Below are 21,752 nucleotides of genomic sequence, written 5' to 3'. Positions count from 1 at the left end.
GACAGGAAGTGCATGAATACAGATGTCGGCACAGATCAATAGTAAAAAGACCAATACATATAGCCTCAGCCGAGTCGTTCTCATCGCAGCGATGGCAGCGATCGATTACAAAAACAATGTCAGTTTCGCTCTGAAACTTTTTTATTTGAGCAACCGAAACTTCAGCACACCGCGTAAACTTCAGCAATGATCGCGTATTCTTTCATCAAAGACTATGAAGCAGTCCAGAAAATTGGTATATCTTTACGTGATGCAACAAGAAAACGCTGGATTTGCGGCATTGCTCTGAACTGCAAAATGCTAAATATATTACAAACGTGAGATAATTATGCAATCGACAATCTATGACGTTTCTTGCCCTTCTTTTCACTACTACTACTTACAACATCCAAACTTGGATCCAATTCAATCCCACCAATTCGTGAATTCTTATCTTCACGTTCCAGATATCTCAACCCAGCCAAATTAAATCCAATGATATCACGCTGCTCTCGTAGTGCAGCATTCATGTTGGTTTTGATTGTCATAAGTGTTTTTCGTATGGAAGCAGTGGCCGTTAGTTGATTGTGGTGTGTTTTGAGTATAGATGTTAGGATTCGAGCACATAATGTTGGATTCCATCTCTGTTGACATGGGTGGAAAAGAAAAAACAAAGTTAGATGAGCATTTCCTTACTCTATTTCAACTTTGTGAAGGCATCGACCATTCTTTCTAAAATGTACGCCGAACAACTAGACAGGGGGGCTACCCGACGACACCTCATCCCCCGTTGACATAGTCGACATGACGAAGACAGAAGAGCAAAACTAATTGCTGTCTGGAGCTCCGATCTTTATTTAGCACAAAGATATTCCTTCAACTGAAACCCATGTGGTAATCTTACTTTACTTAACCTCGCGCCCGTAGAACACAGGCGCGCTGGCACAGCAAGCAGACTCGAGTTGCGTTGTACACACAATTGTGCATGCTCTTAATAGAGAGTCTCAAATCCAACAAAAAACGACTGTATTGCGAGGGCATGTTCGTAAGCACATGTCCGCTCAAACATACCTTCTGACTCCATACAGCCATACACCGAAGCAAGAGTGTTATCTGAGCAAATGGCAAGACTAGAAGAGCCTCTTCTAACTCTGCTGCCCGAATCATCTGGACAGTTCGTAGGACGTAGCGATCTGGTGTCATGGTTGGATCATTCAGCACGGCGATATACGGATTTTGAGATGGCTTTGCTGCATTTGGGTTCGCAGCTTTAGCCTAGTTTAGATGTAACGGAAATAATAAGTTAACATTTATAGGGCAAGAAAAAAAGTGCAAATGTGTGTTAATTTACCAGTTCGTAAGCATCCAACCCAGCAGTTTCCTCTTCCCATATCTCTAAAGCTTCCAAAATCTTTTCTCCAGCTTTCAGAGACGTAGTGGTGGATCTCGTAGCCAATCCTACTTCATTCTTCCCACTACCATCAGGTAAAGGTACATGTTCCAATCCATCCAAATCTTCTACTCCTGATCCAATAGCTGCATCATCACGTCCATCAGATCTGGTGACTGCAGCTCGATCATACATTTCTTCCAGGTCCTTTTCTCGTTCATCTTCCAGATATAAAGGTGAATCGGTCTTTTCCCATATTCGAATGGATCGATCGTGAGATCCTGTTACGACTATGTTGCCCCATTTACCAACTGCCAGTGCCCAGACTTCCGAATGGTGGCCGTCGAATTTCATGATTTGTTCAAACTAAACAGCGAAAACACGGTAAATAAGTAAGAGTTTGGCGAAGTGCTTTCTTTGTGTAATTTACCTTGTCACCATCCCAATACTTGACAATTCTATCCTTTCCAACAGAGAACAGATAATGAGTACCCCATGCAAATCGAACACCCATGACTGAATCTTGATGAGCAAGTAAGCTACGGTGGCAATCTCCAAAATCTAGACCCCACAATTTAATGGTCTTGTCGGCTGAAGCAGTAGCAACCAGCTTGGAATCCGACGATATATCCATTGACAAGACTGGTAGTTTATGACCATACAAGGACAGGTAGAATTTGAGGGTATCGACATAAAAGACCTTGACTGTACTGTCTAGAAGAGCGACAAGGAGATATCGACTGTCTGGAGAGTATCGGACGCAAAGTACATCGTCAGACATTCGGAGTGTCCGAGTGTGTGTAAGCGTTAAGCGTTTTGACGCCTGTAAATTGATTAAAAATTGCAAAAAAATCAGACATAATGAGGGTGTCGGATGATACGATCCGAACTTAAAGCACACCACGTACCCCTGTATCATTTGGATCATCTCGAAGTGAGAAATCCCAAAACTTGACTTCCTTGTCAGCGGAACCAGTCACAAAACCACCCTTGTCATATCGAACTTGCAGAGACCAGACTGATGCAGTATGACCTTTGACTGTTTCCAATAAGGCAGATGATCCTAGATCATACAATTCCAATTCACCAGTCTTGGTGCCAATAATGATCTATACATTGGATTACTCGTCAACAAAAAAAGCAAAGAATCACTCATATTCGAGACTTTCGATCTCAAATAACATACGTGTTTGTTTCCAGGCAAGAATGAAGCACAGAGTGCATATCCTGCATCCATCGATTTCAGACATTGACCTGTTGCAACACTCCATATTTTGATACAATCTATGGATAGAGGAGAAAAGGGCACCATGAGTAAAAAAAGCGTATGGAGTATCCACTCAATATGATAAACGTACCACTAGAAGCAGAAGCAATCATTTGATCATCCGAGCTGAGCGCCAGACATCGAACATCGGAACGATGTCCAGACAAGTCAATAGCAGTGACTAGTTGAGTTGGAGCAGTCTTGTCTGGCAAATTAGCAACATATATTTCTACAGCGTTACTAGACAATGACACCAACACTTGGAAGGGGGAATCAGGTTTGGCAGTTTTCGGTGAGAAATCAAAAGACCGTATTCGTGCAGAGGCTCGAATGTTTACGAGAGATGTACATATATCGGATATGGGTATGAGTTGGTTTGTTGCTTCGTCGTCAGTTTCTTCAGCGACTGATGGTGGATCGGACGGAAGTTTGGACCGTTGTTGTTTTTCACGTTGTCGTTTCGCACGACGGAGTTGCTTCCTCTTTACTTCTTCGTCTGAGCGTATTTTAAATATTTCGATTAACTTGTCATTGCCCTGTAATGAGTTTCATGTGAGCACTCGCCAAAAAAAGGGAACGAGAAATGGCAACATTGAGCAATACCTGAATACCAAGAAAGCGACCTGAAGGATGGAAATGTATATTTACAACACGTTCTTTGCTCTGACGTGGCAGAGATCCTCTCATGTTGAGAGCCTTCTTCATTGGTCGATCCACATCCATACCATCAACAGCAACCACCAGCTTGGTGGTAAGAGCTACAGGATCTATATCCCATACTCGTACTTCATCATCTACACCTCCAGTGAACAAGTAAAGTTGATCAGGAGAGACACATATCGACCATAATTCCCCTCGATGAGCGACTATTGTTTCGACACAGTGTCGGGCTGTCAAGTCCCATATCTTGAGTAGAGTGTCTTTCGATGCTGTTATAACGTGATTTAGGTCGTCTTGTTCCAAGAATACTATGGATGTTATTTGATCTTTGTGACCTCGCAAACTATTGTGGGTTGTGCATGAGGACGTAAATGGTAACGAAACAAAGGAAGGCCGCCGCATTCGTTTTTGGCTTACCGATACAAGCCTGATTCTGCTACGACGTCCCATACAATGAGATCTGTATCTCTGGATCCAGAAGCAAGTCTGGACCCTTCCTTGTCAAAACATAGAGCAGTGACGGCAGCGGTATGACCCGTGAATGTTATAGAGGACGAGTTTGTTTCAATGTTCCAGATACGTATTGATCCATCGGCGTATCTATGAGCGCTCGGTTAGTATTTTAGACCAACTTCGACTTTTTTTTGCAAGCATTTACCCAACAGCAAATGTCGGGGTTTTTGGGCTTTTAGATATACAAGTGACTTCCGTTCGGTTGTCTTCATCATGCCATCTAGCAACCTAATGGGAATGTGCAACTAGTTGGCCAGTGGTCGGTTCTTAAGACAGGGCAACAACATACTGGAATTCCTTGTTTCACATTCCAAACGATCACATCTTCCAGAGCCGGACAGATGGCGAGCTTGCCTTCTCCGTCAAATAGAGCATTGCTATTGGGCGAGCTGATGACTCCATATACTCCTGCTGGTCTGTATCGATCATATGCTCTCATCGCTATTGCTCCAAGTTTTTTTTTCAAGGCAGTTTGATCTGTTTGATCTTCTCAGAAAAGCAAAGAATAGAAAACTTCCCGAAATACTACTTCGGACTTCGAAAATACGCAATGTAAGTATAGTGATATGTCATTTGATCTCGTCACTCGAAGTCGCTCGATGATGTGCGTAATGTTTCCCAAGAAGATCCAGCTCAAAAGTCAGGATCAAACCTTTGGAATTTGATTCCTGGTGCCAGTGTGGCAGACCTCTTACAAGTCCGGCACCGCGCGATTCCGAGAACGCCCAGATTCCGTTGAATTGGGGTGCTTTGTTGAGCTTACTCGACGAGGAACGCGTTCCCAATAGAGACACGTCGGTATCAACCAATCTAAATTATTTATCTTCACGTCAGCCATGTTTTTGCCTGTTATTCAAACGCCTACTTGAACCGTGATCTGCTTGTCTTGATTCCTATCAACAAACACAACACGACACTCGTGGCAGGAAGGAGGAGATGGACTTCAAAGCACCTGGCTTCCTTCCATCCATCCATTTAGTCACTTGCCAGGCCTGCGGTTTTCCTTAGCCCGCTGGAACTCCCGTTTCGAGAAAGTGTTTGACGCCAAGGTATAGTATTGGACTGCAGTGATGTAGATGGTTCAGGGATTAATTTCCATTATGGTCAAACTGTAAATTTTAAAGAAGCCCTTCAGCCGCCACGCTGAAAGGATGGACAAGCCTTCGCACATAATGTTCTTGAATGAATATGCTGCAAACTCACGATGCATCAAACACTTGGAGGTCCAAGCGTGCAAAGGAAGAAACAGCACTACGTTGGCTCCTTTTTATAGAATTAAAACGTCTCGAAGTCTTTAAGTATATGAACTATCCAAATCAACCAAACTCGGTCAGATCATGGTAGTACTAAAATAGTAAAAACACTCTCAGAAAGCTGGGATTGTACTGTACTAATATGAGTACGGTACGTGATGTACGACTAGCTATTTATATACATCTACATGACGTGTCTCTAGTCAACGTCTCTATGAAACCTTCTCACATGGATGGAGTTGGACGGCGCAAGGTGGTCTCCAAGCTCTGATTCTAGAAACAGCATCTCAAATTCATCCGGAAGATATTTGGAATATCCTAGAATCAAACCATCAAACATTGAAAAAGCTCGAACTGGTCCACCCTTGGCCTTTCGAACAAACCCCTCGCTGATTTATCTGGTCGTAATGGCGGCCCTCACCTCCCACAAGATCTCATTGTACACATAGATCGACCAGTATTCCATCTCGATTTTAATCGTTCAAGCAGCGTGAATATGTCGGTTGGAGATGCAAATCGAGGTGGATTTGAGTCCTTCTTGGTCGTAAACGGAAGCCAATTGATAAACGTTGACACTGTTAAACTATGCTCAGGATGTATCCGGTGTTGGTCGAGACATATTTGATGTTGGTCTGATAGCACGATATTGCAACAATCTCGAAAAAATTTAACATTGGATAACTTCGATATTCCTGACACTGTGTTTGTTGATTTATTTCCACCATGATCGCTTTGAAACGTATACCCGTGAAGCCATCTCAGCAAACAGTATAGCAGAAGGAGTAACAAGATGAGCTGAAAACTCGGGAAGACTGTATATGGCCTTCAAGGAGAACTACATTTGAAGCTAGCGGTACACTTCTGGAATTCCTTGTCAGATATTGTGGAGGCTGAGAAATACTGGTCTTTCTGGGCTGAATTCCGACGAATCGTCGACCCTCACAATGTTCTCGTAGATATGGAGGAGTCATTGTTGAAGGACGTCGAGCGCCAGATGAAAGCAACGGAGAAGTTGACGACGGAGAGGAATAGTTGCTAGAGATCTCTAAACTGTAAATTGAATTAAAGTGGCTAATAAAATCTTATAATAGAACCAGTCTCATGATTGATTTGTTTACCACTCAAGCGTATCTTTGTAGAGTGCGGTCTTTGCTATGCGATCCCGTCAAGAATGTGAGATGTGCTGAATGGTCTGCTTCGCAGAATATCAAGACGCGCAATTAATTCTCAAACACGTTTCAAAAACGTGACATGAAGCTTGAAGGCGCTTATTTTGCCTACAAACTTCAAAACAGCCCTCCACATCGTTACTCAATCACCAAGCACGATTTAGGGGGCCCGCATCATCAGCACAGCGAATCATCATAGTGGTAACGAATTCTTCCTCCTCTCCTGGTCTTTGGATTCTTTGGAGCTCAGACTTGGTCGTTGACCTTGGAAGAATGTTGCCATTGGAGATTATTGAGGCAATATTAGAGAGAACTACGGATGAGAATGGTGAAAAGGATTGGAATTGCTTGTTTGCTTGTTCTCTTGTCTCGAAGCTCTGGAATGCAGGTGTAAGTTAGGACATTTGTCAACCGTAAACGTTGCAACCTCAAAGCTTGGTGTGAGAAGCTCAATTCATCAATCAATTACTTATGTTTTAGGCCCTTCGTTTCATGTATGAGACAATTCCGCCGCGTCATAGATCATGGAACTACCGAACACTTTGGCCATTGTTGGAAAACGACATTGGATTGGGACAAAATGCTCTAAACTATGTCAGGACGCTGAAATATAAAGAGCGTGGGCACTCTCGGAATGAATTTATACTTGACCGAGAAGATCTCAAAGAATTCTTTGAACGGTGTGACATACGCTTCGTCGAGGTAGAGCATTCGATAGACAATACCCTGGCTCAGGCTCGTAATTTACAGCGTATATGCTTCTTCTCGCCTAGAGGCGACAATCTGAATGAAGCCCTGGCCAAACGATTCATGGCCAACAATGCAGAGGTAAAAATTGAAATTATGCTTGACCCCCATCTTCGGATATCGGACTATCGACTAGAAGCTATAAAATACTTAAAAATCCACACATTCCACTGTGACGGGCCAATCCAATCGTACTTGGACATATTAAGGCTGTCTAGCTCCAGGACTCTTGAAGTATTCAGTTATGTAACTCCAGAATGGCTGACCAGCACTACTTACGATGCTCGAGACTGGAATTTTGCAGGATCATCCAGTCTAAAACAGGTCTCTCTGTATTTTGGTAAATCTCCCGTAGATTTTCTCGCGGTCTTTGGCTCGTTAGCATCTGTCGACACGACATCGAAACTGGAATTGCTGGATATTCATTTTGGAAAAGCAGGGATACCCAGGCGACCTGGAATAATCTTTGCAAAACTCGTTGAACGCCACGCTCCAACTCTAAGGACCTTGAAAATAACAGAGATCCCCGACTATATAAACACCTATAACTTTAAACAGCTAAAGCACCTTGCAGTACCAACCAATGCCCCTGCAATCATGATGCTTATCCGAGATCATGGCAAGTCGCTTCTCAGTCTGGAGATACATGAGTGGAAGGTGCAAGAGGGCTTGGACAATCTGACCGTGGATATAATCATACAAAGTTGTCCCAGCTTATTTCGAATCTCGCTTCCGTGTGGTAGTAGTGGTGTGACTGATATAGACGTGAAAGGACTAGCTTCCAAACTGAGGAGTCTTTGCTATTTGAAGTTGAGCATACCATTCGGTCTACGAGTCGAAAGTTTGAGAGGGTCATTAGAGGCTATAGCCACTTCTAGAGCCGCAGAGGGTCAGAAGAGCTGCTTGAACTTGTTCGGCTTAGATTTTAAGCACCAAGATGGTCGAATTGCTGTAAATATTTACAGGTTGTCGGAGACAACGCTGTTCGTCTCCAAGTACGAAACTTCATGCTGCCACAATGCTGCTCGAATGTTAAGATGTGAGGCTGAGGAAGGAAACGTTGCGGTTTGAGCAGGTAAGAAATCTTTTAACCTGCATTGCCATTATTTGGTCTTACATTCATCTTTTGCAGAAGAAGCCAGTGGTTGTTATAGTTGTGAAGTGATCACACGTACGGGTCTGTGAAGCTATCGCAGTAGTCATTTGGCATCTTGAGGATGGTTTGTGTGTGAATGTTTTCTAAAATATAAAGCACTATTGTAAACAGTCCAACACTGTTGAAATTATTGTTTGTTTCTGTTGATCTACGAAGCAGCAATGCAACTGCTACTTTGCGTGAGGTTTGCGTCCATTTATGTCAATGCGACTATCATCCGCCTTCAATACTGTCCAAATCAGTAGAAGTGGTTTTCTTTTAACAGTGTTAGTAAGTATGGTTATTTTTTCAGGATTACTCTATGAGGAACGCGTTTCGAGAGGAGAGATCTGTCAATTCGATCCAAAATGTACGTTATCACGTGATTTGATGTCCTTGACTACTATCAAATTACGTCGTCCAACCTGTAATCCTTGATTCCTTCTGCTTGAACTTTCAGTTGCCGCACTACAACACCACTCACAAGGTGCGACATGAAACCGCTTCTAGGAGTCCGAAGAAGTAATTTGGAGTGTATTACAGGTATGTGCTTGTCCATTCACACTTGTCGTGATTAGCATTGCCAAAATGCTCTCTGTTTTCCTTGCAGTAAAACCACCATCGCAACTGACATCGTTTCAATAACAAACTGAATAGACCCAACAGCGCAATGATTTGATAGCGACTGGATCTCTGGCATTGCTTTATCTTCAAGGTTGGATCTTGTCTCGCTGTGCGACATCAACACATTTGGTAATCTGCTACAGACACTCAAAAGACGATTACAAGAGTCCTGCTGCTTTGGCTACTATGTTTGCTGCTGGCGACGTTACCGCACCGAGCCTTGATACAATGTGATCAGAGTACGGTACCGTTTCCGTCAGTTCATCCGTTAGGACTACTAAAATTCGGCTGCTTGCTGAAAGGCGTGATGACCAGCCCCGTAAGAATCCAGCAGAATTCGTTTACTTCCTTCTGGTTGGAGCACTAGTGGTAGTTTCAAAACGGTAATATTCACTATTTGTTCATCATGGGTGACGAGGAGTGTAGCATCATGAGGAGGGACGTATAAAGCAAAAAACCATAGTCGTATAAAACGCAAAACGTACATAAAAACACTTCTCGTGGCAATATAAAAAATAAAAGTATACTAGGCTAAAGCACAAATAAATAACACACGTTCACATAAAGTCTCTGAAAAGAACCCACACAGTTACTCCCAACACAGTCGTGATTCTATACACTTCTGCTGGAAGATACGACAGACTGAGTGATGTCAGCATTCAATTTCAGAATTTGGCGTCGTTAGTATTCCAACTCTCGATATATAAACTTGACTGGTTGACCAACGCCATGTTCACTACGGATCTTGGCACCAAGAACCTTGATCTTGTCGGCTATCTTGGTGTCGGTAGTGAGAGTAACTAGAGCCTCAGCCCACTTGTCGACTGTGAGTTTGCGAATCGAGTATGTTGCAGTTGGTTGACAGCGTATTGATAAATAGCCACTCTTTGTTACAGGCTAAGCGAACGAGTTGATGATGAGCAAACTAGCAAATCTGTACAAAAGATTAATGGCACATTACTTGATCTTGGGGAAGACTCGTGTAGAAGCAAATATGCTCTGTAGTAACGAACATGTGACCCCTCGTCAATACACTAGTACAAATATGAGATACTAGAGACTGATACTAAACAAAGAACGTCTCTTACGATTTGGACAACCAACAGGCGAAATCTGCCAACGAAAATAATGAAATCAGCGACGGTCGAGTATTCATGTAGTTTAGGCTGTTACCTCCTTCGTAATCCTCAACTTGAGTGAGATCAAATGCAAACTTGACCTTTTCAGATTCGACCGTATTAGTAGTCTCTTCTATTATATAGTCCTTGTTAGCGTGATTCTTCCTCCAAGGGGCCCAGAAAGGTGTGTCTAAGGTAAAATTGTGTGGTCAACTTCCGAATGGACGCAAAGCATAATTGGTATCAGTTTGTCTGATCCTCCAACGCTCGCATCCCCAGATTATTATAATCTCAAGCCATTTCAACTACTTTTCAAAGTTGCAATCCCAACAAGAGGGGAATCTTTTACCTCCTCCATTCAAAAACACTTCAATGTCATCAACATGGTCAGACACAGTTTCCACATCATGGGGAGTCCCAATTTGGCTTTTGATTATAGATCAGTCAGGTTTCGAGCTTGAGGAATCGGATTTCAAGGGCTTTCTCTCAAGAGTTTCCACCTTGTTGGCGGAGAAGGTCACTCGGAGAGATCGGAGAGACGTCCTTCTGAAGAGAGCTCTGAGACGCCTATGCATAGCTTTCTGTCGATACTATAAAATTAAATGCTTCTCTGTCCAAACTATTGAAGAAACGAAAGTCACTCCACGTATTGTTTGAGCTCCACCACCCGGTCGCTCTCCGTGCTCAACGAGATGAAAGCAGAATGAAGAGACGGATCTCGCGTAATTTTGAAGGTATTTCAATGTTTCTTATTGTTCCCAGGTTTTGCATTAGACGAATCGAGTCAAAATGGAAACAAAAAAGCTGGCAAATGGCAAATGGACAAATGTGCCGGGTTTTGACTTAACACTTAACAAGCAGTAACGAGTTATATGTCTAGGCATATAAGCTTTTAGTCGCATCGTTAAGTCAACGGAAAAGCGTATCGAATCGTCAACAGGCAGCTTTAAAGACATTTTAATAATGCTTCGTTTTGAGGCAATAGCAACTTACAAACGAAGCGCGTGGAATCAAAAGACTCAAAGCTTCTAAAAGAAACACGTTGCACCAACAAATAGTTCGGAATCATACAACTTGCTACATATAGATCTAAACAAGTGTCCATCTATGAGGGTCAACATGGGAGATGTCAGCAGCATTTCAGACAGACCGCCCGTATATTCCTCGTACAAAGTGGATGTAGACCAAGTCCTAGCGCCAGTGACTTTGAAGATGTAGCAGCAGACTGGAAATGGCCTGGATGAGCGATTTCCTCTCAATCCTCACCACGTTGTATTGTGTCAACTGTTACAAGTCAAGCAGATGTCGGTTGATTAGGCACTCGAGTACTCAACAATACAGAGGGTTTACGTGACCAAGTACACCTTCAAAGTGCTTAATTTCTCCATTGAAAGACGAGTATCCAACACAGAAACTTTGTACCTCGTGATGCTACCCCAAGCCAATACTACTGTTATTACTACTTGTCCTGTTTGTTACTAGGCCGAGTAGGCTGTGATCCAAGAGACTACTGCTGCTGGACCATGGCGAGCGCCGATTTATGCCTCGAAGCTAGCGTCCAATTCCATGAATAGAAAAACCATTCATAGAATCGAAGGATCCTTGATTACATGAATCATGGGCACCGGCACGGTATTCGGGCCAATAGCTTTGTATCTGCCACATCTACGTTCTGCCGAACACTTACTGTGCAGATGATGGTAGAAGCAGAGAAATGTATGTAGATTCCATGATTCCATGCAGAATGCTCTAGATCGATAGATGTACCAGCAATTCCCGTAACCCATGTCGAAATTCGAAATTCTGCTGAATGTCCAAAGTACTGTGACTTGATATAAGAGGCGATAGGATTGATGAGTATTGATATGATTGTTATTATTTTTTTACGCGTCAATTCCATGAAAGACAATTTATTCGAACCTGAAAACCCCAATGCCAACTCCCAACTTCCTCTCCGAGTCTCAGAGAGCTCTCAAAAGAAATTATGAGTGTAGGCAAACAATCCAAGGCAACAGCCGATGAAATATGGAAGTCAAGAATCGAAAAGATTGTAAGCCTTATTCCGTGTTATCTTCCTGTGTCGGCATCGCAAAGCTTTCACATCAAAATCCAAACATTTCAGCATTTGACAAGTCGGACTGACTCAACACCATTTGATTTTATAGAATGGCGAGCTATTTACACTTACATATGGCTCAGTAGTCGCCCAACTCATCAAGGACTATGAAGATTACGCTGAAGTCAACAAGCAATTAGAGAAGATGTATGTCATTTTCAGGGTTTGGCTGCTGCTTGAAACGATACAAGAGATACCGATTCTCATATTGTATTCGAAATATGGAACTGCCATATACTCATATCCTCTCACTTCTCTTGAAACCTATCAGGGGATACAACATTGGCGTCCGTCTAATCGAAGACTTTCTCGCCAAAGCAAACATATCTAAATGCTCGGATTTCAAAGACACCGCAGACATGATTGCCAAGGTCGGATTCAAAATCTTTCTGGGAATCACGCCTCAGGTTACGCATTGGGCCGCTAATGGCAAGGAATTCTCGTTATTGTTGGATGATAATCCGTTGGCGGATTTTGTGGAATTGCCTGATGATGCTGGGGACTTGTATTATTCGAATGTATTGTGTGGTGTGTTGAGGGGTGCTCTTGAAATGGTACGTACCTTGATTACTGGGAGTGTTGCTTTTTTTTAGTTTCGTTGGCCAACTTTCAGCTCAAGCAGTCGCCAGTACTCTGTACGACTACCAACAATGGATGCTCAGTAGTCGTCGTAACAACCAGCAAAAGTGTATTCACACCCTCTCTTTCCCGCAGGTACAACTACAAGTAGACTGCCATTTCGTACAGGACGCTCTCCGAGGTGATGAAACAACAGAGATCAGAGTCAAGCTCATCAAAGTGCTGGAAGAAGAAGTTCCAGCTGGCGAAGACTGATTGCAGAATATGAACTGCTCGCACATATACTCACTCGCTCAACATCCTGTAAAGGCACATTTGAGACAACACTACAATACCTTTGTTTCAAATGAAATTTCTTCTTGTAATGTATATACATTAAAGTATAGTAGTTGATACAAACACAAACACAAAAGAGTACATTATTTGAAAAATCAGCTTTACGGGTTTTGCAAAAAAAATCAAACATTATAAGAGGCGTTATTTTGTTCATGATAAACGAGTAACAGACATTCTTATCTTTCTCTAAGCTGGCGGTAATGGTAGTGTATGCCACGAGCTGGGTCGACTCTTGGTGGATCGGTCCATGTTGCGTGGGAGCACGGTAGCACCTCGTCCATTACTATACGGCATACTACCATCTTCACTACGTCGTTTGGATGGTGGCGAAGCAACATACGGGAGAGCTTCACTAGATCCATTTGCTGGAGATAATGGCCTGCCTTCTATGGGAGTTGATGGTCGTGTCGTATTGTTGGATACGGATGGATGACCAACATCAGCATGCAACTTTATGATTCTTCGTCGTGACAATTCTAGATCTCGATATATGTATTCTACTGCTCGTCCAACACCATCTTCCCGTCGGATTTTGGCACCAAGCACTTTGGCCTTTTCAGCCATCTTGGTATCCGTAGTAATGGTGATGAGAGCTTCGGCCAACTTGTCGACTGTGAGTTTGCGAATCGAAACTCCGACACCAAGCTCTGTGAGACGGTCAGCCCAGAAGAACTATTTGAGAAAAAGCGTGAATTGAGAGCTTGCAGGCTGTCGAAAAAACAAACGCTCATATACGAAGGTAAGGTCCTCGATGATGGCAGTCCATTTCCAAACTCAACTAAAAACAGTCTGATTACACACCTGGTCTCCGAAGAATGGCTTAATAAGGGTAGGTACTCCTGCTCTCAGGCCAGCAGCTGCGGTGCCTATTTGAATAAGAATTATGAGCATCATAGCAGCATAAGCGATGTCCAAACACAAACAAAACAAGATGTCAAATGATGATTACCTGCACCACCATGATGCACAACTCCAGCCAACTGAGGAAACAACCAGTCATGAGGTACAGATGACACGGGATAGATACAATCGGGATACACTTCTTCTCCACCTTTGGTTGGTGATCCTACTTTGCCTTCAACAGGTCGTGCCGACCATCCTTTTGATAATATCGCTTTGACACCACTCTTCTTGACTGCTTCAATGATTATAGTGGTCATCTCATCTAATGAGTGTTTGAAAAGAGAATAGTTAGAAAATGAGGGACGGTAGCTAAATGAAAGCAAGGCTACATGATGCCAAAAAGAGAGATCTTGAGCAGGCAAACGATTGACGTCGGCAGAAATCATACCTGGATCAGGAACAACAATAGACCCAAATCCAATGTACACAGGCTTAGTGTCGCCTTGCAAAAAGTCTAGTAAATCTTGGGGTGCTTTCCAAGTCAAGTCGGGATTGTCCAAGAACCAATAACCACTATGGAGATACAGAGAACATTAGTTTGATCGTTTTACCTTGCGTATCAATGGTTTTTTGGTTCTGATCCTACCAAATGTGAGTTGTGTCGGGCCAATCTGGAGGATGAGGCACTACCGATGGACTGAAGCTGTACAAGAAGGGAAATTCACTCAAGTCCAAGGAGCCCACAGGTGGCTAAAAATATTGAATTTTGATGAGCCTGTGCGTTCGCACCAAGATCGTTTTAGCAAATTCATGCGCACCCTATCTAAAGTCTTCTTCCTCTAAAATGTGGTAAAAAGTCGAATCAGACGTAGATAAAGAGTGACAAACTGACGAGGCACGTACCCAAGCATTGACTTGATACTGCATAAACATCCACATGACAGTATCAATTGCAGAATACGTCATATAGTTGTATGAACCTCCCATATGTATTTCGGGTACAGAGAATGGATGTGGGTAGGCACGAGTCTTGGTCCAAGGCTAGAGGTAAAAAAAGGTCAACATCGTTTCTCTTCCTTATCAGTTGTTTCTGTGCACGCTGTATTACCATTGGGAAGGCAGAAAAGTATGGGATTTGCATAGCTTCGGCGATATGTAATCCAGAGAATGCAGTTGGTGACTGTATAATGAGCTCTGTACCAGCACATGCTTCATAGCCTGATATCAATAACTCGTCAAACCAGCCTCTAAACTGTTTGAGAAAAAAATGAGATAAAAGCGACCTGAACCTTTGAGTCTGACTTATACATACATGCGACAAGCCTTCTCGCATGAAAGAAACAGAAAACATTCCGTTGTCCACACACAAGGCCTATACCAGACAAGGGCGACGACAATAGTCAGCAGAGCAAAAAATGGGTACCAAAGGCATCGACGAGGGATACTCACAATGAGAGCAGCTGGATCTCCTTTGACTTCTCCAAACTCTAAACCGTGATCTTCAATCCATCCCTTGTATTCGAGATGTGTAGCAATCCTAACGGTATGACCATCCCCCTTCAACCTTTTAGCAAGAGCAATGTAAGGCTGCACATCCCCTCGAGTACCAATGGTGAGACATGTGATATGCATTGGTTTGGGACTTTCCCTGGCAACTTCGGTAATTACTGGTGGAAGAGCATTCAGCTCCTCTGCAAACATGAAGACACAAAGTCGTCAGCGTTAAGGTCAAAAGAAGCAGAAGAAGAGTGAGTGTACGGAGGTGAATTACTGACCATCAGTGAGACTTGATTTTGAATGTTCATCATGCTGTAAATCCTTGAGTACCGAGACTTGTTTACGTATAAGCTCAACACTCTTCCTCCTCTCTGCGGTACGCATCTCAGGTTCAATGGCGGCGACATGACCAACTATTTTAGGATTGAGTACTTGACAGATGAGGTCACAAGATTCCGAGGAATGGAAGGCGAATATAAACTATTGAACGATTGAGAAATTTAGCGAGGAACATTGAGCAAAAGAATTGCTCAATTCTTTTTGATTTTCTTTCACATATGTGCTACCTCTTGCTGATCTTTCGTCTTGACGAGAATAGAGTGATATAAAAGACCACTCATTCGTGCCTTCTCCTTCTTGACAGTTACAACATCAGAGAGCGGAATCATCATCTTGGGTCCAATAATATTCGAGTTGAAGCATAAATGCAGTTCGGAGATAAACATTCGTCCAAGGCGAGGTATGATACGTTCAAAATAGCAAAGAGCGGCTAACGGAGGAGTAAAATTCAGCATTTCTCAACAAATTGGTGATGCGAGACACCAACACTCACTTCCATGTAGCTCCTCAGACTCTGGTAATCCAAAAGTCCTCACAAACTCTTCTCGTCGCTTATCAGTCAATCCAAAATCACGAGAATAGTCTGATAAATATTGAAGACCCACATCAGACGGTGTTTTTCTATGACCTGCACTAAATGGCGTTGCCCAAGAACCCCAAGAGCTTGAACTTCCATGTTTCTGTGGACTGGGTGGACGTTCAGTGCCGGGAGGAGGTGAATCTACAGATACTAGAGGTAATGACGTTTGCGATCCTAGAGGGTTTGGGCGTTCACGGTCAGGCGACGAAGATAGAGAAGGTGATGTGGATGAAGACATTACAGAGTCTGCTGAGGGCGATGTGACTGATTGAACATTATTGAAGAGATCTGCTGCGGCCGAGGCCTCACTGTTAGTTTTGCTGGCATGCATATCACTTTGAGAGCGACGATGGAAGACTCGTGGAATTTTTCCTAATACATTAGATGGGGACAAACTACCATTGGTTATTGCTGATGGTGGTAATGCAGCCGACAAAGCGACGAATGGATTGGAAGATTTAGGACGTGGTGATGATTGGGATAATGCGGATGATGGAGTGGGAGGCCTCAAGTCTCGTGTGGGCGATTCTGGTTTCGGTGGTAGCGATGATGATGCAGTCGAGTCATACATAGTAGAGACAGGTTTTGCTTTACCACGTATTGTTTTGATCTCCCTATGTACTTCTTGCCATATTGTGTGCAATGTATCATAGGCGAATCGGATGTCGTTGAAGAAGGTAAAGTAATACGCCTCTTCAGCGACATCGTCATCGGAGACTCGAATTCGAATAGAATCCACTCCAGCGGAAGTAGTGTTCAATTGCATATCAGTAATATTGGCAAATGGCAAGACAATCTAAAACCAGGTTGAGGTTATTTGGGGTTAAAACACAAAAAACCTAGACTGCGACTTTGGTGGATTTAACCAACAGTTTTGACTCACTCGGACATCATCGGCTTCATTTTTCGCTCTAAACATGCTGGCTTGAAGAGCATGAATCCATTCCTGCACAGCAATGTCCGTATCAGCGGTAAGATGGTATTTACGAGCCGGTGTTTCAATTTTGAAACCATTCTTCCTGGACGCTGATGTAGTGATATCAATGACTTTTTTCATGTCAATGGAGCCGAATGGGAAATATATATCCTAAGCAAAGTGATGGTGAGCCGATTGCGACAGTACTAAAGTCCTATGATTTTGTGCTTACTGTCGAGTTAGCATAGAATGTCAGAACATCTTCCTTGAGCACAAACCAGTAAGTGTAGTATGTTGGAGCAGATAGAGAACGCTTTGACAAGTATCCGCTCTTTCTGACCACCGACTATAGGTTGTAAACAGGTTAGCCATTAGTAATTCTTGAGACGTTTCAAACTTGCACCTACTTGATCTCTGGGTAGACTCGTGTAAAAGCACATATGGCCCGTTGTGATGAACATATAGCCTTTCAATAATACGCTAAAAACGACAATAACTTGTCAAAAGACTGTTTACTGAAACATATTCTGTAAACTGACTCACGATCTGCTCAACCAACAAGCGAATTCTAGAAAAGTTCGTAGACGGTTAAAATATACTCTACAAAACACAATTATTTCCCAATATTACCTCCTTTGAATGCCTCAAGTACAGGCAGATCAAAAGCCACCTTGATTCGCTCAGACACGACATTATTATCGGCTTCCAAGTCTTCAACACTACTATCATCTCCCTCTCCTTCATCATCACTCAGAGGAGCTTCTGTTGTAGGCTTATCCAGGATCGTGTTGCGACGAACCGGCATCAAGCTTAACGTAGTTGAGCCACGAGCCAGAGAGTCAAGTGCTCTACGTCCAAGTGCAGACTTTGTAGATACGAAACTAGCCTTTCGTCGAGCTTCGAAGTCATCTGGGATCTTGTCCTTGAGCGAGTTGAGTGTGGGATGCCTTCGGCCTAACGAAGTTCGTTTAAGGTTGGGATCAAATCTGAAACATGGCACACAACAGCTTTGTAAGAAGGTAAATACCAGTGGAGTTTGAGTCCAGGGAGCCAGTCTTTTCACTTTCTGATTCCTGCCTCCTGCCTTCCTCATCTTCTTCTAGTTCCGCGAGTCGCTGTTATAATGGAGAAAAGGGAGAGATGTGTCAGATACATACAATCTTTTGAGCTGTTCTTGCTTGAAGTAATAATAACTATTTGTGGGAGCATATTACTCACTAGAGCTTGACGGGCGAAGGTAAATATTGTATTTCCATAAGCGAGTTCTTGGTCGAGATATCTGTCGTCGTTGGTAACGCCATTCTTGTTCGAGCCGACGACTACAGGGCCGACTGGATCATATGGCAGCACATCCTGTTTCGGAGCAGGTATGCCCTCATCTACGTTCATCCTGGCCGTTCACTGGCTGTTGTAAGCTGTTTAAAAACGATGAAACGAGTCTGTGCGAGGAAGATCAACTTCGAATGAAGCTGCACATCTGCATACTGTCTCAGAAATTGTTGGTTGGCCAAGACTTTTATCGCGATTGACGAGGTGAATTCAGTGGACCAGCCTCGAAACCAGGGTGTCTTGTGCCAAGTGTGCCAATAATCACGAGGAGGCTGGCAGCCTTGGCTAACCTAGAGAGCTTCAAGATGCAACAAGATTGCTCTGAGAACTACGTGATTTACGCGAAACGGCTCGCGTTAGACGCGGTGCTGGGACACATCAACTTCTCGCAACCTTAAACACTGCACTCAAACAAAGCTTTAAATACAACCCACAATTCAAACAAGCAACAATATGATTCCAGCACGAGCCCTACGATCAAAGACCATGACAATGCTCACCAGTCCAATTCGCGCACTGCACTCTTCAGTCCATGGCAACAATCCTGAAGTCTTGGTACGTTTGCCGCCTTTGTTTTCACCGATCGCTCCTAAGTTATATGATCTGTATCCTTACTAGCCATATTTACTGTCCTATTTGAATAGGAACGCGAGAAGGAACGCTCTCTCAAGAAAGGTATCAACATGTTGATCAATGACATTTCGCCGTCATGTATAAACCTTGTCTCAAACCTTACTTTCCTATTTTCTAGAGACCATTTCCACCATCAAGCATGCCCCATTATGGAACCATCATCTTGCTTCAGAGTCCGAAGCAAATGTATGTCAAACAAACATTTGTTATCTCGTGGTCGTTTCTCACATTCAAGTCTCTCCTCCATTAGGTCAAAGCTGATCGAGATGATGCCAAAGACTTTAAAGTCATGCAAAAGGAAACTATCGAGATCATTCAACGTATTGATGTCAAAGAGACTGAGGCCTCAGACAAGGGTAAACCTAAATAAGTCTTCTCCTTCTTCTGCATCATGATGAGGCACAATTCAAATATCTATATAAAAGCAAGTAAAAAACTATAAAAATGTGTCAATATATACAGATTAGCTTTCTGAGTCCGACACCTTCATTCTGGCTTTTTGTGGTAATAGTTATGATACCACGTCTGCCATTTTTTGACACCATTCTGCATCATAACTATTGGTGTACCGTCCGTCAATTTGGTAGCAAACTTCCCTAATACAGCCGTATTGGCACCTGTCTTCCAGGCCTCGTAGTATTTGTTGAAGAAGGTGACGAAGGGGACTATGCCTGAGACTAACAAACTACCACCCCTATCTAGAGTATTTGACATGGCATGGCTCAGATCTATGGATGTCGTCCGTAATGGATCCTTGGTCGAGTTGTCCTTTGATTCGTGATATTGAATTAAAATGTGACGTTGATGTTGGTTGTTGTTGACAGCACCTTTGCCCGGGGATGTACTTGAAGGAGTATCGGATGTCGTTGGTTCGCTAATTAGAGCATTTATAAGACAGAGACTACACAACCGTATATCGGCCGGTTGGCCGTCTGATTGATTCAGTTTTCGTGAGAGCTTTTGCCAACGAAGACAATAAGCCTTGACCTTGAGAAGGTTGCGTTCAGACTGAGCGTCTACCTGGTCTTCCTTCGTTTTCATATTGGGCCTCTATACTCCAAATATGCTTTGTGTGGTAGTGGCAATGTTTGAGCTCTTCGAACAATTTGACGACGAAAATCTTCTGATTTTATCCCTTGTCTTGTAGGAAGAAGACCCCAGGATATCAGAAAACATATGCAAGGTAGTTTACCTGTATCTATTTGTCTTGGTAATTGGCCAGGAAGTCATGACAACCAACATTTCTGATTCGTCACTTCAATAGAATCAGCAAAACGTCAAACAGTATATCTTTGGATATGGATCGCTGATCAACGCTCGCTCAAGGCTAAAGACAACAGAACTTGCTCATTCTGATGACTCTTGTCCTGTTCTTGGTATCATACGTACGTCAGTTATTTTGGGATCAATGACTCTGACACCACTTTGACGATAGTATCTGGTTTCAAACGATCTTGGAGTGTTCGAAGCTTTGTAAGGAAATATACTGCTCTCGGAGTTGTTCGTGATGATACCAACAATTCGCTCATCAACGGTATCATATATCGCGTTACCGACGAGGAGTTGGCTAGCTTTGACATAAGAGAGAAAGGGTATCGAAGGGAACTGATTCCGAACACGGCAGTTCGAGGTATTGTATTCTTCAATCTCTGGCACTTGTCAAGTTGGCATCTCAAACCTATCTCTTCTGTAGCTTGGGACACGAACTCACCCATACCGTCAGATTGCAATATATGGATTTACATTATAGACATTGAACTCTTCCCCAACGATGAGCACCCTCTAGCTCAAACATATATCGACGTGATTATAAACGGATGTCTCGACTTTGGATTGGATTTCACCAAAATGTTTATTGAGACAACGTGGTCTTCACCACCTCCTGAAGCCACGACGTATCGATCTGCAAGTCGTAACGAGACAACTTATTACTTGTTGGCATGGCACAACGACCGTAACACGAGCATTTATTTGCATATCTTCATTAATCACTACTAACCTTATGTTCACCCGTTAGGTACTTTTGCTAGGTATTTCCGTGCTGATCCAGTTACCGCTGCAGGTGTGGATAAACTCTTGGAAGAACATATTCCTGAAGCATTTGCCATTCGCACGGAGAATGCAATTGGGTTTGGAAATGAGTCTGAACGTGTACATTCACAGATCTCTATTTACTCGAATGTAGAATAATATATATATTTTAATGACAAGTATATCTGATTGTCGAACTTGATGCGCAATCTTCGTTCGGTGAAAGATCGAGGTGGTATCGAAAAGGGTCAGCGACTTGGGGCGGTTTTTCAGAATTTTTAAGCTTCGAGGTTGTGGCTGTTCGAGGGTAGTAGCACGTTAAATCTTGGATACCGGTTCTCTTGAAATAGGTGTGTTTTGATCCAACCCTGTGCCTATCACTGCCGTTTTAGCCACCACAGACGCGAAGCGGAATCACTCGTTGCAAAATCACCCAAGCAGCTTAGAAGATAGCAAGCTCCATCTACATTTAACACGGCACAAGTCTAATAACTGGCATAGGAGCCTTTGCTAGCTTGGTGAGCTCAAAAAAAGATCTTTCTCAAGCAACTGAAGAACGAAAGTCGACCAAAAAAACAAACAAAAGCTAGTCGAAAGCAAGTCAAGGGGGGAAAAAAGAAGCATAGCGGTAAACAGGAGATGTCATCGAACCATGTCAACCGCATCAGTAACAGCAACCACCAAGTCTCGTACTCGGA

At 43.1% G+C, this 21,752-nt stretch overlaps 4 protein-coding genes across 4 annotated transcripts; 1 reads left to right on the top strand and 3 right to left on the bottom strand.

Moving 5' to 3' along the window:
• Positions 1-326: 326 nt before the first annotated feature.
• Positions 327-4,248, bottom strand: SmJEL517_g01588 (uncharacterized protein; the record flags this gene model as incomplete). Its single annotated transcript, XM_031167516.1, has 11 exons — positions 327-623; positions 1,051-1,254; positions 1,331-1,735; positions 1,800-2,192; positions 2,278-2,478; positions 2,556-2,653; positions 2,728-3,172; positions 3,240-3,639; positions 3,714-3,896; positions 3,955-4,037; positions 4,099-4,248. 11 exons carry the CDS (start codon positions 4,246-4,248, stop codon positions 327-329), a joined length of 2,859 nt encoding a protein of 952 aa, XP_031026558.1.
• Positions 4,249-9,418: 5,170 nt separating this feature from the next.
• Positions 9,419-11,586, bottom strand: SmJEL517_g01587 (uncharacterized protein; the record flags this gene model as incomplete). Its single annotated transcript, XM_031167515.1, has 6 exons — positions 9,419-9,634; positions 9,699-9,771; positions 9,826-9,850; positions 9,911-10,045; positions 10,205-10,281; positions 11,543-11,586. The coding sequence occupies 6 exons, from the start codon at positions 11,584-11,586 to the stop codon at positions 9,419-9,421; spliced, it is 570 nt and encodes a 189-aa protein (XP_031026555.1).
• Positions 11,587-11,839: 253 nt separating this feature from the next.
• Positions 11,840-12,805, top strand: SmJEL517_g01586 (uncharacterized protein; the record flags this gene model as incomplete). Its single annotated transcript, XM_031167514.1, has 4 exons — positions 11,840-11,905; positions 12,021-12,118; positions 12,243-12,525; positions 12,686-12,805. 4 exons carry the CDS (start codon positions 11,840-11,842, stop codon positions 12,803-12,805), a joined length of 567 nt encoding a protein of 188 aa, XP_031026556.1.
• A 267-nt stretch (positions 12,806-13,072) lies between these two features.
• On the bottom strand, positions 13,073-18,450 carry SmJEL517_g01585 (undecaprenyldiphospho-muramoylpentapeptide beta-N-acetylglucosaminyltransferase; the record flags this gene model as incomplete). Its single annotated transcript, XM_031167513.1, has 20 exons — positions 13,073-13,558; positions 13,688-13,752; positions 13,836-14,051; positions 14,178-14,302; positions 14,376-14,479; positions 14,548-14,568; positions 14,633-14,770; positions 14,838-14,981; positions 15,042-15,101; positions 15,179-15,420; positions 15,505-15,706; positions 15,793-15,995; positions 16,059-16,941; positions 17,029-17,232; positions 17,294-17,407; positions 17,469-17,541; positions 17,605-17,629; positions 17,692-18,015; positions 18,089-18,176; positions 18,280-18,450. The coding sequence occupies 20 exons, from the start codon at positions 18,448-18,450 to the stop codon at positions 13,073-13,075; spliced, it is 3,888 nt and encodes a 1,295-aa protein (XP_031026553.1).
• Between the last annotated feature and the right edge of the window lie 3,302 nt (positions 18,451-21,752).

The sequence above is a fragment of the Synchytrium microbalum genome, assembly GCF_006535985.1.
Source record: "Synchytrium microbalum strain JEL517 chromosome Unknown SmJEL517_scf0005, whole genome shotgun sequence".
Lineage (NCBI taxonomy): Eukaryota > Fungi > Chytridiomycota > Chytridiomycetes > Synchytriales > Synchytriaceae > Synchytrium > Synchytrium microbalum.
Note: the sequence above shows the minus strand (reverse complement) of the source record. Positions and strands in the feature narration are given on the sequence as shown.